Below are 13,080 nucleotides of genomic sequence, written 5' to 3'. Positions count from 1 at the left end.
ATTTATGACTGGGAGCCGCTCTGGCATATTCTAGGAGTGAGTGAGAAGCTGCTGCAGTTTTTGGGCTGGTGGGAATTCTCTCTACTACATGCCCACAAGCTATCACAATACGTACCAAACTCATGAATATCCCTCTATCTGTTAAAAACAGCTAAAGTTGGACAGCAAGAATCACAAGTTCCTGGTGAGAGGAGATGAGGGTGTGTATGTCTGTGTCGATATAGGCAGGCAGATGGTATGAACACTTGAGCGGCATCTCTTAAAGAGGCCAAGGGAAAACCATGCCGTGCTTTAATGATGAGTATTTGTGTTATATCATGAATTCTTCTCTTTAAATGCCCTGCTATGGTCTGAGCCTCAAGTACTGTCTTGTGTGAGCAAGCTTTCTTGCTTATTATTTATTCTTACGGAGAGAAAAATTCCTATTAAGAATTTCAGAGCATGTTGCTTTGGAACTTCCTCACCATCTTTTTGTTACATGATGAACGGAGTCTTCTCTGATTAATTTTTATCTCTACTGCTGTCCAGCTACTCAAGTACGTTTTGTCATGCTCCCCTCTGTTGTCTCTAAGTTCTGTCTTGTTTTATGACATTTATCTGTTGCTGGATGCTGAGTTAGGATCTCTGCTTCTCGAGATCACCTTATTACAGCCAGCTCAGGGAAAGCAACCCCCAGGGCACTTCCCCAAGTTAAGAAGGATGTACACAGAGATTTGGCTGATGAACCTGTGCTCGGTCATACACCATCCCTTCAGAGAGTGTTCCCAGATGCCAAGATGGTCTTTCTGGACTGAAGATTGCCAAATGTGGCACCTGGTGAGAGGAGGGAGCGACTGAAGCCAGTAGTGGAGCTGTTTCCTCCCACCTCATCTTCCTGTGACACACACAGGAGGGAGAGTTTGTCCCCTTAGGGAGTCTCCGGTTTTTGTCGGCTGTGTCTTGGCCTATGGTGCGCAGCACATCACGCCTGGTGGCATCTCACCCTACTATAGTGTTGGTGCTGGTAGCTCTGTCCATCCAGCTCTGACCTTGGCACTGTCTCTTCGCAGCATATTTCCTTGCTGTGTTTTTCTCCCTCTGAAATTCCCCTTGTGGGGAGAACTGCATCCCTTGCAGGAATATTATGTGTTTAGGGAGGATCTGCAACTGTTCCGCTATGTTCCAGTCGAGAGCAGCAAGTACTTCCATCCATCTGCTGATGTATTCAGGAAGCATAAACACTCGAGTGTCCCTTTAAATATTTTCTGCTGCAGTCTGGCTTTTGATGAAGATACCAGCAGAAGACTGGTGGGAAAGAGGAATATATTGACACTCCTGCCATCATATTGTGATGCAGAGCTATGAATTTCTCACTTAATGGGCTCTGCCTAAGCGGGGCAGCTCTTTGAAAATTTACCAAGCCAGCGGAAGTATAAGCTGCTTCCCCCATCATGAAGAGATTCCTCTGCCAGCAAACTTCAAGTGACCCAGGCCTGCTTAGTGTCTGTGCCCTGTGAGTATGAGGAGAGGGGGAGCAGAGACGCCCGGCTTTTCCCCACAAATAATACCTAGAAAGGGTGTGTGCGTATTTATTAGGAGCGTATGCAGATAGATGCGTGTTTCTTTGAAGAGAGATGGTTGTATCATTCCGTGAAGTTCAGCCATGCTGCACGATCTAGTGTTCATCACTGAGAGGTTAGCAGAGGCACCCAGACTTCTCTCTTGATTTATGACAATCCTGTTGTTTGTAACTTAAGGGGCTGTAATCGATTATGTTCTTCAGGCACCTAGAAAAATTCTGCTAGTTCACTTTTTAAGACTAATGATCACTGTATGATTTATTTGGGGATTACTTTTCCGGCTGCACAAAGAATGACTGAGACTAAGAGAAAAACACCCTTAGCTAATTGTTTCTAATTCTGTTCTAGTATGAAGTATACTATGAGCAATTAACATACTGAATCTCTTGTAATTTTCCTTAATTGTTATGGTAGCATACGAATTCTTTGTCATCATTATTTCTAACTGGCTGAAAATTATATACCAAATTGTGTACACGTTACATCTCAATCCTCTTCTTCTTCTGAGGTTCAGACTATCACGGAGCAGCTGTGGCTTGGAATGATCCAGCTAAGGTGTGAGGAGGAGAAACGGGTTTATACTTTGAGCTGCACTGTGGTGTTATTAAAATCAGCAGTTGTTTTGTTTCTGTTTTCAAGGTGTGACGGGGATTCCATACATGAAGATCAAGCAGGCGGCTCCAGCCCCAGGTATTCTACTGCAAATTTTGACTGAAATCCATTGGCAACAAATAAAGCTGTCAGAGCACTTTCGGTAAACCCTTGGAACGAATCCTTTATCCTCAGGGAAATGCTGAATTTCTGGGGAATTACCTGCTAAGGTTGTTAGTATTCCTGTGAAATACATATTTGTCTTCTACGATTTCGTGTAAACAATATTAAGATTAATTACTGTTGTTACTCTATGGGTAAACCTATTATGGTCTGTGTTCTTAACCTCACACCATATCACTTCCATTCAAACGCAGCTCTGACTCTAATACATTGAATTACTATACAGCAGCTGGTACAAAGCAGCAGTAAGCAGAGTTTTGTGACTGTGCAATGACCTGCTTGTGGATGAGTGACTGTACGAGGAACAATCCTTCAAAATGTGATTTAACTGAAGTATTCTTGAGGCATGTGCCTCCCAGGGCTTTGTTAGTATATGTTGATTGCAACTTCACTTTTCAGAAAGATTTTTATGTCAGATGATACCTTAAAATCAGCAGTACTTCTGCACGTTGTTGAAATGGCAGTAGGATATAAAGCACCCTACGCTGCAACTAGACCAGCTGCCTCCGAGCACGCTTGCAGACGGCATGGGCAGCAATGGTGTTTAGCTCCATAGGCACCCTGTGAGCATCCATCTGGATGCTGATGGCCACAGATGGAAAGTGGGTTTGGCAGCCTCAGGAGAAAATGTTGAATTAGCGAGTTATGTGTTCTAAAAAAAAAAAAAAATATCTCAGTGGGGTTTAATTCAGTGGTCTTTGACTTCCTCAGTTGTGGAAGTTTCACACCGGGAAAGGGGTCAGCTCTCAGCTAACCGTTAGGATTTTACCAGCTGAAGCTAACATCTGAAATTCCACCTGCAGACTAGGCAACAGCCGGGGTTTTGGAGCAGTAAAGCTGATCGGCTCCTTCAGCCCGCGCTAAGTGGGCAGCCTCGCGTTCTGCGTTGAGGAGCCTCTCCTAATGGTGCCAGGGAGATGCTCCCAGTGGAAGGCATTAGACCGGTGTAAGGTAAGACTAGCAAGGACAGGCTGCACTCTGTAGGCCAGGTGAAGATTGAAAATACCTGCCCCAGATGCCATAGTTACCAGAGCATCCATGAGCAAATGTCTGTTTAAACCACCACATGTGGTGTTATACAGGAGGGCTTCTTCTCCGAACCGGGAGCGCATACTTGTCCCTTCCACCCAAACACAGGTCTGGCTCTTCAAAGCCTCCTCTGCATGTCTCCCTCCCTCACTTGGTCCAAAAGGCCTCAAAACCAGAGACAGGGAGGGATTATTGTACATGCTGACGTTTTCGTGAGATTATAACCTCGTGCAAATCATTGGGTGGGGAAAGGTGCTCTTCATTAAAAAGACAATTTCAGCTTTTGTTTGGGGAATATGAACTATAGAACTGATGCCAAAGAGTGCCTCTAAAGCTGGTCTTATTTAAATAGCTCCACAGTTGGATGTGTAATAATACTAACAGTAGTTTAGCTTGTGATTTGACAATAAACAGTAGCCTCTCAGATTCATGTTACTAACATATGCCGTGTTTGATGTGTAGGCTACTCGAACTGGTAAAATTAAAATGCCACAAATAGCTCAGAACTTGTTGCTGTTCTTCCTTCATAATGTTTTGACAGGTGTCTGAAGTCCTGCCTGATGCATTTAAATTTTGTTTTCTTACAGAGATGATGACAACAAAGAAAACTTCCCGGACAACACGGCTGTCTTAGAGGAGCGGTGGCTGCCTCTGCAGGACCCTCAGCAGCACAAGCAGCAGGCTGCCCTTGACTACGGCCGAAAGCCAGAAATGGGCAACTTAAAGCTAAGAAAACCTAAGCCCATTGCAAAGCTAGAAAATGGAAAAGGCCACGAGGAAAGCCAGGTAAAGAACTAGACTTACCGAGGGTAGGTTTATGGCACAGTGTCTGTGCAAACAGTCCTTTTGAAATGCAGAGTGGGGCTCCTGGTAATCCATGGTGTGACTGAGACCCCAGTCCAAGTTTAACCCCTCATCTAGAAATAATCTCATGACCAAGATAGTTTATGTTAAAGTTGGTCAATTGTCTGCCTGCAGTATTCTCACCATCCCTTTCAGAATATCTGTGTCCACTCTTGCCCTGATCTTGTTGCATGCTTTTCTGGCATTCAACCCCAAGATGAAGTAGTAGCTGCAGGGTTTTTTGCGACCATATTGCGTTGCTAGGAAATATTGTTGAGGCAGCAGGGAGATGAGGTGTGCATGTCTCTCATCAGATAAGAAAAATTATAGCAAATGTTGTCTTATGAAGAGCAAGTGCAGGCGTATCAGGAAGAGGAGTCACGAAGAAGTCACAAGCAGGGCGAGATCTGTCTCATAGATCACCCGCTGCTCTTTCAGCTAGTTCCAAGTCTCCTGTCTGCATGCTCCCTGTTCTGTCGTGCCTGTAGCTCACCCAGGGAAAGCTAATGCAGCACAGATTTGCTGCTCTGTGGTATCTTACGGTGCCTGAAGTAGTTAACTGACAATGTTGATGTTCTTTCATGGGAAACTTTTTGAGCATATAATTAGATCGCCGTGAAGTACCAGCACAACTTAGGTATGCAGCTGCTGAAGGAAAACCCGTGTCAGGCAGATAATTTTCACGTGACTCAAGGGTTTGAATCAAGACAGACAAAAGTGGTCCTGGGGCCCCCACACTACCTGTTGCTTCCATCTCTGGTATACTGGATGAGGCAAGATGGGCAGGCACCGTTTTATGTCACCTTTGACTTGATGGGAGCTCTTGGAGGATGAGAGCTAGCGCAGAGCTTTGAGTGTGATATACAACGCAAACATCCCTCCATCACAGCAGCTCCGCTCATTCAGGGCTCTGCTTGCAGAAGAGCTCTGCCAAGGGTTTGTTTCTGTGTGTGGGCCCTCATTGCTGCTGTGTCTGTTAGCAGCCCTGGGTGTGCACTGGTAGCAACGGCTTCTCTCCATTTCAAAGCTGCTCTGTTGTTTCTGGTAGCTGTTGTTTATGTGCACACGGCAGGTTGTTGTTATCTGGGGAAGTGTGCCAGACTGGTGCTTTGAAACGCTGTGCAGCTGCAGATGCCTGCCTTTTGTGAAACACCTTGCCACCAGCCACTCAATGGGATGAGCGGTGTCAAGCTGACAAAGAGCAGTATCTGAGCACACACACTGACGAAAGAAAAGCAGGATGCACTGCACATGGTGATTAAGCTGCTCATCCCCGTTTTCCTGAGTTTATTGATAGAGTACTTTTTCAACAGCCCCCTCACTTCCCCAACCAGCCTCCTCTGCAGCATCAGAAAGAAACAGTGACAACATTGTAGTGGCATCGTCTCTTTTAAAGCTGTTGCTCTGATAAGGCAAGAAGTTTGCTGCCTCCTCCTATGTGTTAGAAGCCCATGAGCTGGATTTTTGGAGAATTGTCCCTTTCACATCAGAATAGGCTATTGGGAAATAAGTAAGTTTGCTGCATGTGTTGGAAGGATTAAAGTCTGTTTAGATGGGAACCAGTTTTGTGTGCCTTTCTCCTATTGAGAATCCAGGGGATTTCCATTGCAGAAAGGTCACGGAGAGGGGACGGACCGCTGTGTGCAAACAGGAAAGGCCAGCATGGGGCTTTAGAGCTTCACAAGGCTCCCAGTCTGCTGAGGCACATTCCTGGGCCTCTGATGTTTTGACACAAGTGTAGCACCGTCATCATGTACCCTACGTTTTCATGAAGAAAAGGTTATTAAATTCACCATGATGAATAACAGGACCAAGTCTAATAAAAGTGCAGTCCTGAGTGACTTCACTTACCAGCTGATAAAATGTCACTAGAGTAAAGCTGTACCTTGACTATTGCATGCAGTTACTTTTACAGGGGCAGGAGCTGGGTGTGGGGGCAGCTCTAACCTCTCCCAAGAATGGGAAATGTGCTGGACTGTGATCACACTGCTGTACTTTGTTTCATCTTTCCTATGGTTTCACGAGCTTCTTTAGCAATTCTGCAGTGTTAATCTGTAGAAAATCAAATTACTGAGGATTTATTTGACTTCAGGAGGTGAAGAAGCATATGGTCAGAACATGCTCTGGGAGTTAGTGTGAGAACAGATGGTGAGGAATGGAAAGTGTTTTCCATGCCTAATCCTTTCTCCTGTCACTCACCTTTGATGCACAGTCATGAATACAAATTGTTAAATGAGTTGTCCTCCAATTCCTTATTGATACTGAGAAATACTTTAAAATGACACTACACACTCTTGCTAATAGGCAGAGACAGTAAAAATTCAGTTTTAAACTTGTATTATCCAGGTAAATGACTATAAAAAGGAAACAGTGGCTTCACAATCAGTGCCTAGAGATGAGAACAGGAAACTGCTATATGACATTGTGCATTTTGAGTATAAATTATATCTGAGTATAAATGAGTATAAATTAGAGTATAAATTAAGTGGGCAAGTTGCAAATTTCAAAGAACTTCTGGTAATTTGACTTCAGAATTGTGGTTTTCAGTGCACAGGGATCAAACAGAGCTAACGTTGATGGGTTAGCTACACAAACACGTGAATGCGTCAGGCACTCTGCAAGTTTTCGGGTATACTCTGTTTAAACCACACCTCCCATCATGGATTAAATCTGTTCAATTCACTGCCTGCTTGTTTTCTTGTCTGGACTGGTTTTCAGGCGGGGTAGGAAGCACTTCTGCTCAGGACTGCAGTCCTGGCTAGTTTCTATCTTGACACAGCACCACGAGGTGTGCCAGGGCTATTAAAAAAAAAAAAAAAATCTAGATTGTGAAACAGAAGCTGTTTTATCTCAATGCGTGTATCTGTGATGGTAACTTTCGGCTGCTTCCAAACCCACGTATTATTTTGTGTACAAAGCAAATATCATGGTAGAGATTGTGCAGCGCTGAGAATTCTCAGCAACGCCTGGATTATTTCCCTCTTCACAGGCTGCTTACCAGATGCAGCCTCTTTATAGAAGCTTCGTTCTTGGTAGTGAAGAAGAAACAAAAATGCAAGAGAAGACAGCATTATGCTGTTGGATGCCGTTGACACACCAGGAATGGATTTCATTGCTCTTGGGATACAGGGATTCCATCCACTTCTACCCCGAACATTAATAAAAGCCGTTGTGTTGACCTGTGCAGTCCCCAAAGCTTGTGATCATTTTTATATAACTAAGGGAAAATAACGCTAACATAGCAACAGAAAAACTAGAACAGCTGCAGAAAACTGCTGCCCGTTTGTAGCCCCAATTGTTAATACTATTTTTGGGCTAAAATATCATTTGTTCAGTGCTTAACCATGTTAGATAGACATGGAGAGAAGGGGAGACATCTGTCTTAGAAGCCTCTGAAGGAGGAATTAACGTTCACTTATGCAATAAATATCCTCCAGTTAAAATGTCATCTTGGAGAGCAAGTAAATGCCGGTGATCAGACTTTCTATTTAGTTTCACAAGTTGAATTTTTTTTTTATAAGATCCATTAGTCCTTCATCAACAGAATAAGAGGAATTGCTTTTGTAAATGTAGAATAGCCTCAGCCCTCTGAGTTCCCATCCAGATAATCCCGTCCAGATCTCTGACTTCCGTACTTCCAACTCAGCTTCGAACCTGGAGCAGAATCAGAGACACTGTTTTACCAGGGACAGCGAACACCATTGTTTTGCAAAGCACATCGTATTTTAATTTAGTAAACTAGTAGAATAAACTATTGGATGATAAAAGCTAATAAAACAGTAGGGAGAAGTCCTACTTGGATGCTCACATTTTCAAAGAAGTTCACTAACCTGCCACTTTGCAGTGCAAGGGAAAATACTACAACCCCTTTTGTACGGAAGGGAATTGAGATGTGCTGCACACGCCTTGTCGCAGCCTGACAACTGGTTTTTCGAAAGCTTAGGGTAAAATGTGTACATTTCTAATGCCTACTCCTTTACTCAGTTGGGCTAAATTGGCTTCTTTATTTTCTGTGTGGTGGGTTGGCTGATGTGACTTATTTTTCCTCGCTACCTTTCCCTGCTCCTGCAGTAACACTCTGCTCATAAAGCCATGCGTATGTGAGGGAAGGGAAGGAGCAAAAGGGAACTGCTTAAACCTTACAGTTCTCATTTCACTGAACTGCATTTGCTTTTGTCGGCCAAATTTCTCTGATGATGCCCAAGTAATAAAATGTTACTGACACATGAGTAAATAATTTCAAATGGAAAGTGAAAATATACATGAGTAAAAAGATGCTGAACTCTGTGTATGGCACCTCTTAGTTCAGAAGCTGACATCTGTTTTCTCACTAATAAACAGAAAGTGGGTTACAGTCTGCTTTGGTTTCAAAAAATACTTCACAGTGAAAGAAGATACTACTTTGCTTAGAACCTTTTCTAGTCGGTGTTTTCTGAACCACAGAATTGAACCACAATCAGCACCTGGTCTCATGGAGCTCTTTTTTTTTTTTTTCCTAAAGCAAAGTATTCAGCTAAGCCTGATTGGTACTGACAGGGCATTCAAGATTTTCTCTTCTGCTTTGTGCAGGAGCCGGACAGTGCGTTGCCAGGTCTCTCAGAGTGGCAGGGGAAGGCTGGATCCTCCCCTAGTGACTATGCACAGAACGTGGCTCTAAGATGCCAGGAAGCAGTCGTGAGACTTCAACCAAGGTAAGCCTCGGGCTGAGACAGTGCATTTCTCTTCTGATTAACTGTAGGGAAGGCTAATCCATTTGCTGCCTTTTGTATAAAATATTCAGAATACTCAGGCTCCTGGCTCCCACTGGAAGTTGTATTGTGTATTTATAGGGCTAGAACTGATTGGAGAAAGCGAAAAGGATGAAGATAAGAATGCAAATTTCATCATTTTTAAGCCCCTTACGTCCTCGGAGTAGAAACTTTGATTTCTCTGTGCCAAGTTTCAAAAGTACCTTGGCACCACTTCTCTTCTTCCCCCACCACTGACTTACCTCACTCTTTTTTGGAGCTGTGTTCTCACTGAGAAATGGGAACGGGAACCTCCACACCTGATTTTAGCCTGGGTGTGCAGCTCTGTAAAGTTTAGACCCTGGGTGCTGCAGCAACTGTGCTCGTTTCAGTGCTCTGAAGGGTACAGGGTGTTCAGCTCAGGCGTGCCTCAAGCCTTGATGGCAGGTAACGCAGCTGGTGATGGAGTAACTCGGCTCTGGTATCTACTGGAAGTCACAGCTCCTCCTCGGATCCTTCATGGCTGTGCAAAAGACTAAAAATGGGGTTTCAGCTCACCCAGCTGACCCAATCTACCAGTCAAAGCATGTCCTAAGGATAAGACTTAGCTCTTGCTGGCAGGCTTGGCTGTATAAATAAGATCGTGCCCTTCACAGCCATCAGGTTTGGGGTGGTGTTTTACAAACTTCCCACGCGCCGATGCTGGTTTGGCCCTGCTTTGCTGTGCACGCGGCATTTCAGGCAGGTGAGCCAGGGCTCTGCTCTTCGTCCTCTGTCTTGAGGTACCTGACAGCCTTGGTGCTGTGTGGCAGAGGCTCTGGCTCTCTCTGGAAGGACTGGAGCAGCAGCTGTATGTCCCAGGGATGCTCAGTGGCTCGGCGCACAACGAGCTGGTGTACAGAGCTTATCACCTCTGAGGTCTGTTTCTAGTCAGGACTAGGTTAGTAGTGACAGTTGCCATCTGATGGCAGGTTGGTGCTTTATGTGAAATGAACTGGTTGCCTTCACCATGGCTTTTATCATTTGTAAATGACGCTGATTTGTGCTCTCAGAGGAAGCTTTAGTAGAATGACCAAGCATTTAATTAGCTTCCACAATTAACTGCTTTCACCCTCCAGTGCTTGTATGAGCAGTTGAGACACTGCATCTCAGAAAGTGGTTCAGATTAGCCCCAGCCTAGGAAGCACACCTTCTCTTTTTCTGGCGTTCTTCATGCTAGGGAAAAATCACCTGGATTTCCTGTGGAGAGGAGTGTAGTGAGTTTGGTATCAGGGAGTGAGACCTACCCAACGGCTCTGCTCGTGGGAGGTCTGTCTATGGGTGGATAACCGAATCACATTGGTTAAATTTGATGGATGAAAGAAACGTGGACTTTAAAGATAAGAACTAGAGCAGAGTATGCATGAATAAAACAGCAACTACAGCAACATTCCCCTGTCCTCTTCAACAGTCTGGCCTTTTGCTTTGCCTGGTTTTAAACCATTGTTCACTGTTCTGTTTATTCCTGTTTACACCAGGGTAGCTCCGTAGGAAGCCTGCTCTGGAATAACAGTACCTGGATTTACCGTGCTAAGAGCTCTGAAAGCAGAGTGATCACATCTCAGCTCTGGCCATACCGTAATCTGATTCTATTACAACAAAACAGAGGCGACTTTACTCTCAAACAAGGAGCTTCAGACATGGAGTCAACAAGTGTTAGTGCATGGTCCCTGGCCTCAGGCACACTCTTGATTTGCTTTAACTGTCTTAACTGTCCTTGGGAAAAACATTCCCACCTCCCAGGGGGATTGAATTACAACGCTGAATTACGTACACTGAAGTTACAGCTTTCAGTCTGAGGATCACCCTGTCCGGTGACTCCTCCTAAGGGTTCCTCTGCTGTCAATCAGCTTGGGTAGGGCCAGACCAGTTACATGCCCATGTCTCCACTCATGCTGCATCAGCATCGCAGAGCTGGCTTGTGCCAGAGGCTGTTGAATAGCTGCCAGAGTATGAGGTCCTGCCTTGTTTTCTGCCTTCTCTGCTCTGGGACATGGCAAAGGTTAAGCACTCCACCTTGGCAGCAGGCCACGAGCATAGCTAGGTTTTGACAGGACACATCTGCTAGCTCCTCTAAACTTGAGTTTCACTATCTCCCATCCTGGTTTTTCTGGCTTCCTGGTAAAATTAGCGATGCTTTGGAACACAACATCTGCCTAGATCGCTGACTCATGGACCAAAAGCTTTCTGGTCTTTTGGAGAAGCGGAGATGGCCACGCTGCTGCAGGGGTGCCGCTGGGCACGTGCGTGCGGGGAGGAGAGGAGAAACAGCGTTTATTTCTGTCTCATACCAAGAAGCAGGATTGATTATTTCTAGCGTGGCTTGTTGTTGCCTCTGCTGTAATTTACTTTCTGCAGACTGCTATGGCTGTCGTTAGTCTCACTGGAGTTTAAGGGCAGAGGTTTTATAAAAATCTGTTCTAGTGAGCACGGGACAGCTAAAAACAGATACGTGACAGGGAAGAACAGAACAGGCAATGTAAGAGAAACAAGCTACAGAAATACAATCGTCTGTGTCGATTGTTTTTGGGAGGGGTACTTTGTGATTACCTTGAATACTGCTCCAGTCATTGTGTGTAGCTGGGTTTGGGTACGAGTCTGATGTAATCTGCCCCTTTGGGAGATAAAAGGTATAGTCAGGCCCCAGGAACAAATGTTACAATAAAGAGAGTTGCTTTTTTTTTTTTTTTTAGCAGAGAACAGGAAAGCCACTGTGGGACAATACATGTGATTACCAGAGCTGCTCTTACCAATTGCCTTGTCAAAGGCAATCAGCAGAGCTGGTGCAGGCTGCAGAGCTGTGTGAGCCATCACCTGAGCAGAGAGCCATGTTCTCTTCACATGCCTGCTACAGGGAGGGGGCTGAAACGCGGGACTCCTGGGCAGGGGGATGTCAGTGTTTCAGAGAGGGTTGCATTCCAAGTATGTGTGGGAACTATGCTTTTGGGGTTAAGTTTCCTGCCAAAGAAAAATGCCTGAAAGTCCCCCCTCTTCCCCATTCCCCATATAAAATGGGAGTGCAGTGGTTTCCTTTAGCAGGACTCGTCTGGTCCTTGGGTTGGTCCCTAATTTCTACAGAGGCTCTAGGGTGGCAGCTGCTGCCAGACCTATATGACTGTTCTCCAGGAAACATGGAAGTGCTGGGAGCCCTGGGCTACCCTGCATCTTGGGCTCAGTCAGAGCTTCCCGGGGTTTCTGCGCTCCCCTGAGGGAGACCAAGCTCTAGCGAGGCTTTCAGCAGTTCAGTTTTCGAGGCAAGCAGCTTTGGAGACAGCAGTTCAGGTGGGGACTCTCATCATTTCCACGCTTTCTGCTGAACAGCTACAACTCTGGGGTGCGTGGGAGGAGCAGGGAAGCTGCAGAAATGCTGATGTCCCCGCACCATATGGTGGGCCCAGCAGAGCCTGTCAGGCTGTGTTCTAGGCCAGGTGAGCAGGGAAGAAACTTGGCCAGATTCTCCCCAAGCCCTGCCTCAGACCTGGCAGAAATTCATCACGACCAGTATGTGTCTGCGAAGCAGGATTTGCTGATGGAGTGTTGCTTTGCTGGGAAATGACTGAGCAGTTCCTAAGAACAGTTTCTTCAGGAATCCTGATTTTAAAATACTGATGTTTATGGTTCCAGTACTACTTTCTGTATCAAGGCATGGAAAGTCCCTGAGCAAGCTCTTGGGTTGCAATACACTTGAAAAAAAAAGAAAGAAAAAAGGGAGGGATGGGAAAAGGACAGAGGGGCAAAAAAAAAAAAAAAAAATAGCATCTTACTGTAACCCCAGTCAGGAGTGTGCTTGGTGGATATGAGAAGAGATCACAGCAAAGAAAACAAGCATGGCCATCCACAGGCAGCCTTTAAGTAACGGCTGAGTGATGAGAGAGGCACTGCTACACCGGCCCTCCAGCTGGCGGCTTATGCCAGCACTCAGGAACTGCCCAAGGAGTGGGCTAGGACATATCCGAGGATGTGTATTTGCCATTTGCAGAGGTCTCGGAAAGGACCTTTTTGTTTTGCTGGCACTTTGGTGTGCTGGTTGTGGGGTCTTCCTTTCCATGAACTCGTGCGCTGTGACCTGTGGATGGGCTGCGTCAGTCCTCCGGTGGAGCCCTGAGCCC

At 45.5% G+C, this 13,080-nt stretch overlaps 1 protein-coding gene across 1 annotated transcript in view; it reads left to right on the top strand.

Annotated features, from left to right (window-relative positions):
* Nucleotides 1–13,080, top strand: part of FAM13C (family with sequence similarity 13, member C) — a 38,466-nt gene that overhangs the window by 2,369 nt on the left and 23,017 nt on the right. The window contains exons 2-4 of the mRNA XM_010133818.1: nt 2,199–2,249; nt 3,950–4,148; nt 8,775–8,896. Coding sequence (XP_010132120.1) covers nt 2,199–2,249; nt 3,950–4,148; nt 8,775–8,896 — 372 coding nt within the window. The remainder of the gene's footprint in view (nt 1–2,198; nt 2,250–3,949; nt 4,149–8,774; nt 8,897–13,080) is intronic.

The sequence above is a fragment of the Buceros rhinoceros genome, unplaced genomic scaffold (assembly GCF_000710305.1).
Source record: "Buceros rhinoceros silvestris isolate BGI_N320 unplaced genomic scaffold, ASM71030v1 scaffold14583, whole genome shotgun sequence".
NCBI classification, from domain to species: domain Eukaryota; kingdom Metazoa; phylum Chordata; class Aves; order Bucerotiformes; family Bucerotidae; genus Buceros; species Buceros rhinoceros.
The sequence above is the reverse complement of the archived record's forward strand: the minus strand, read 5'-3'. Positions and strand labels throughout refer to the sequence as shown.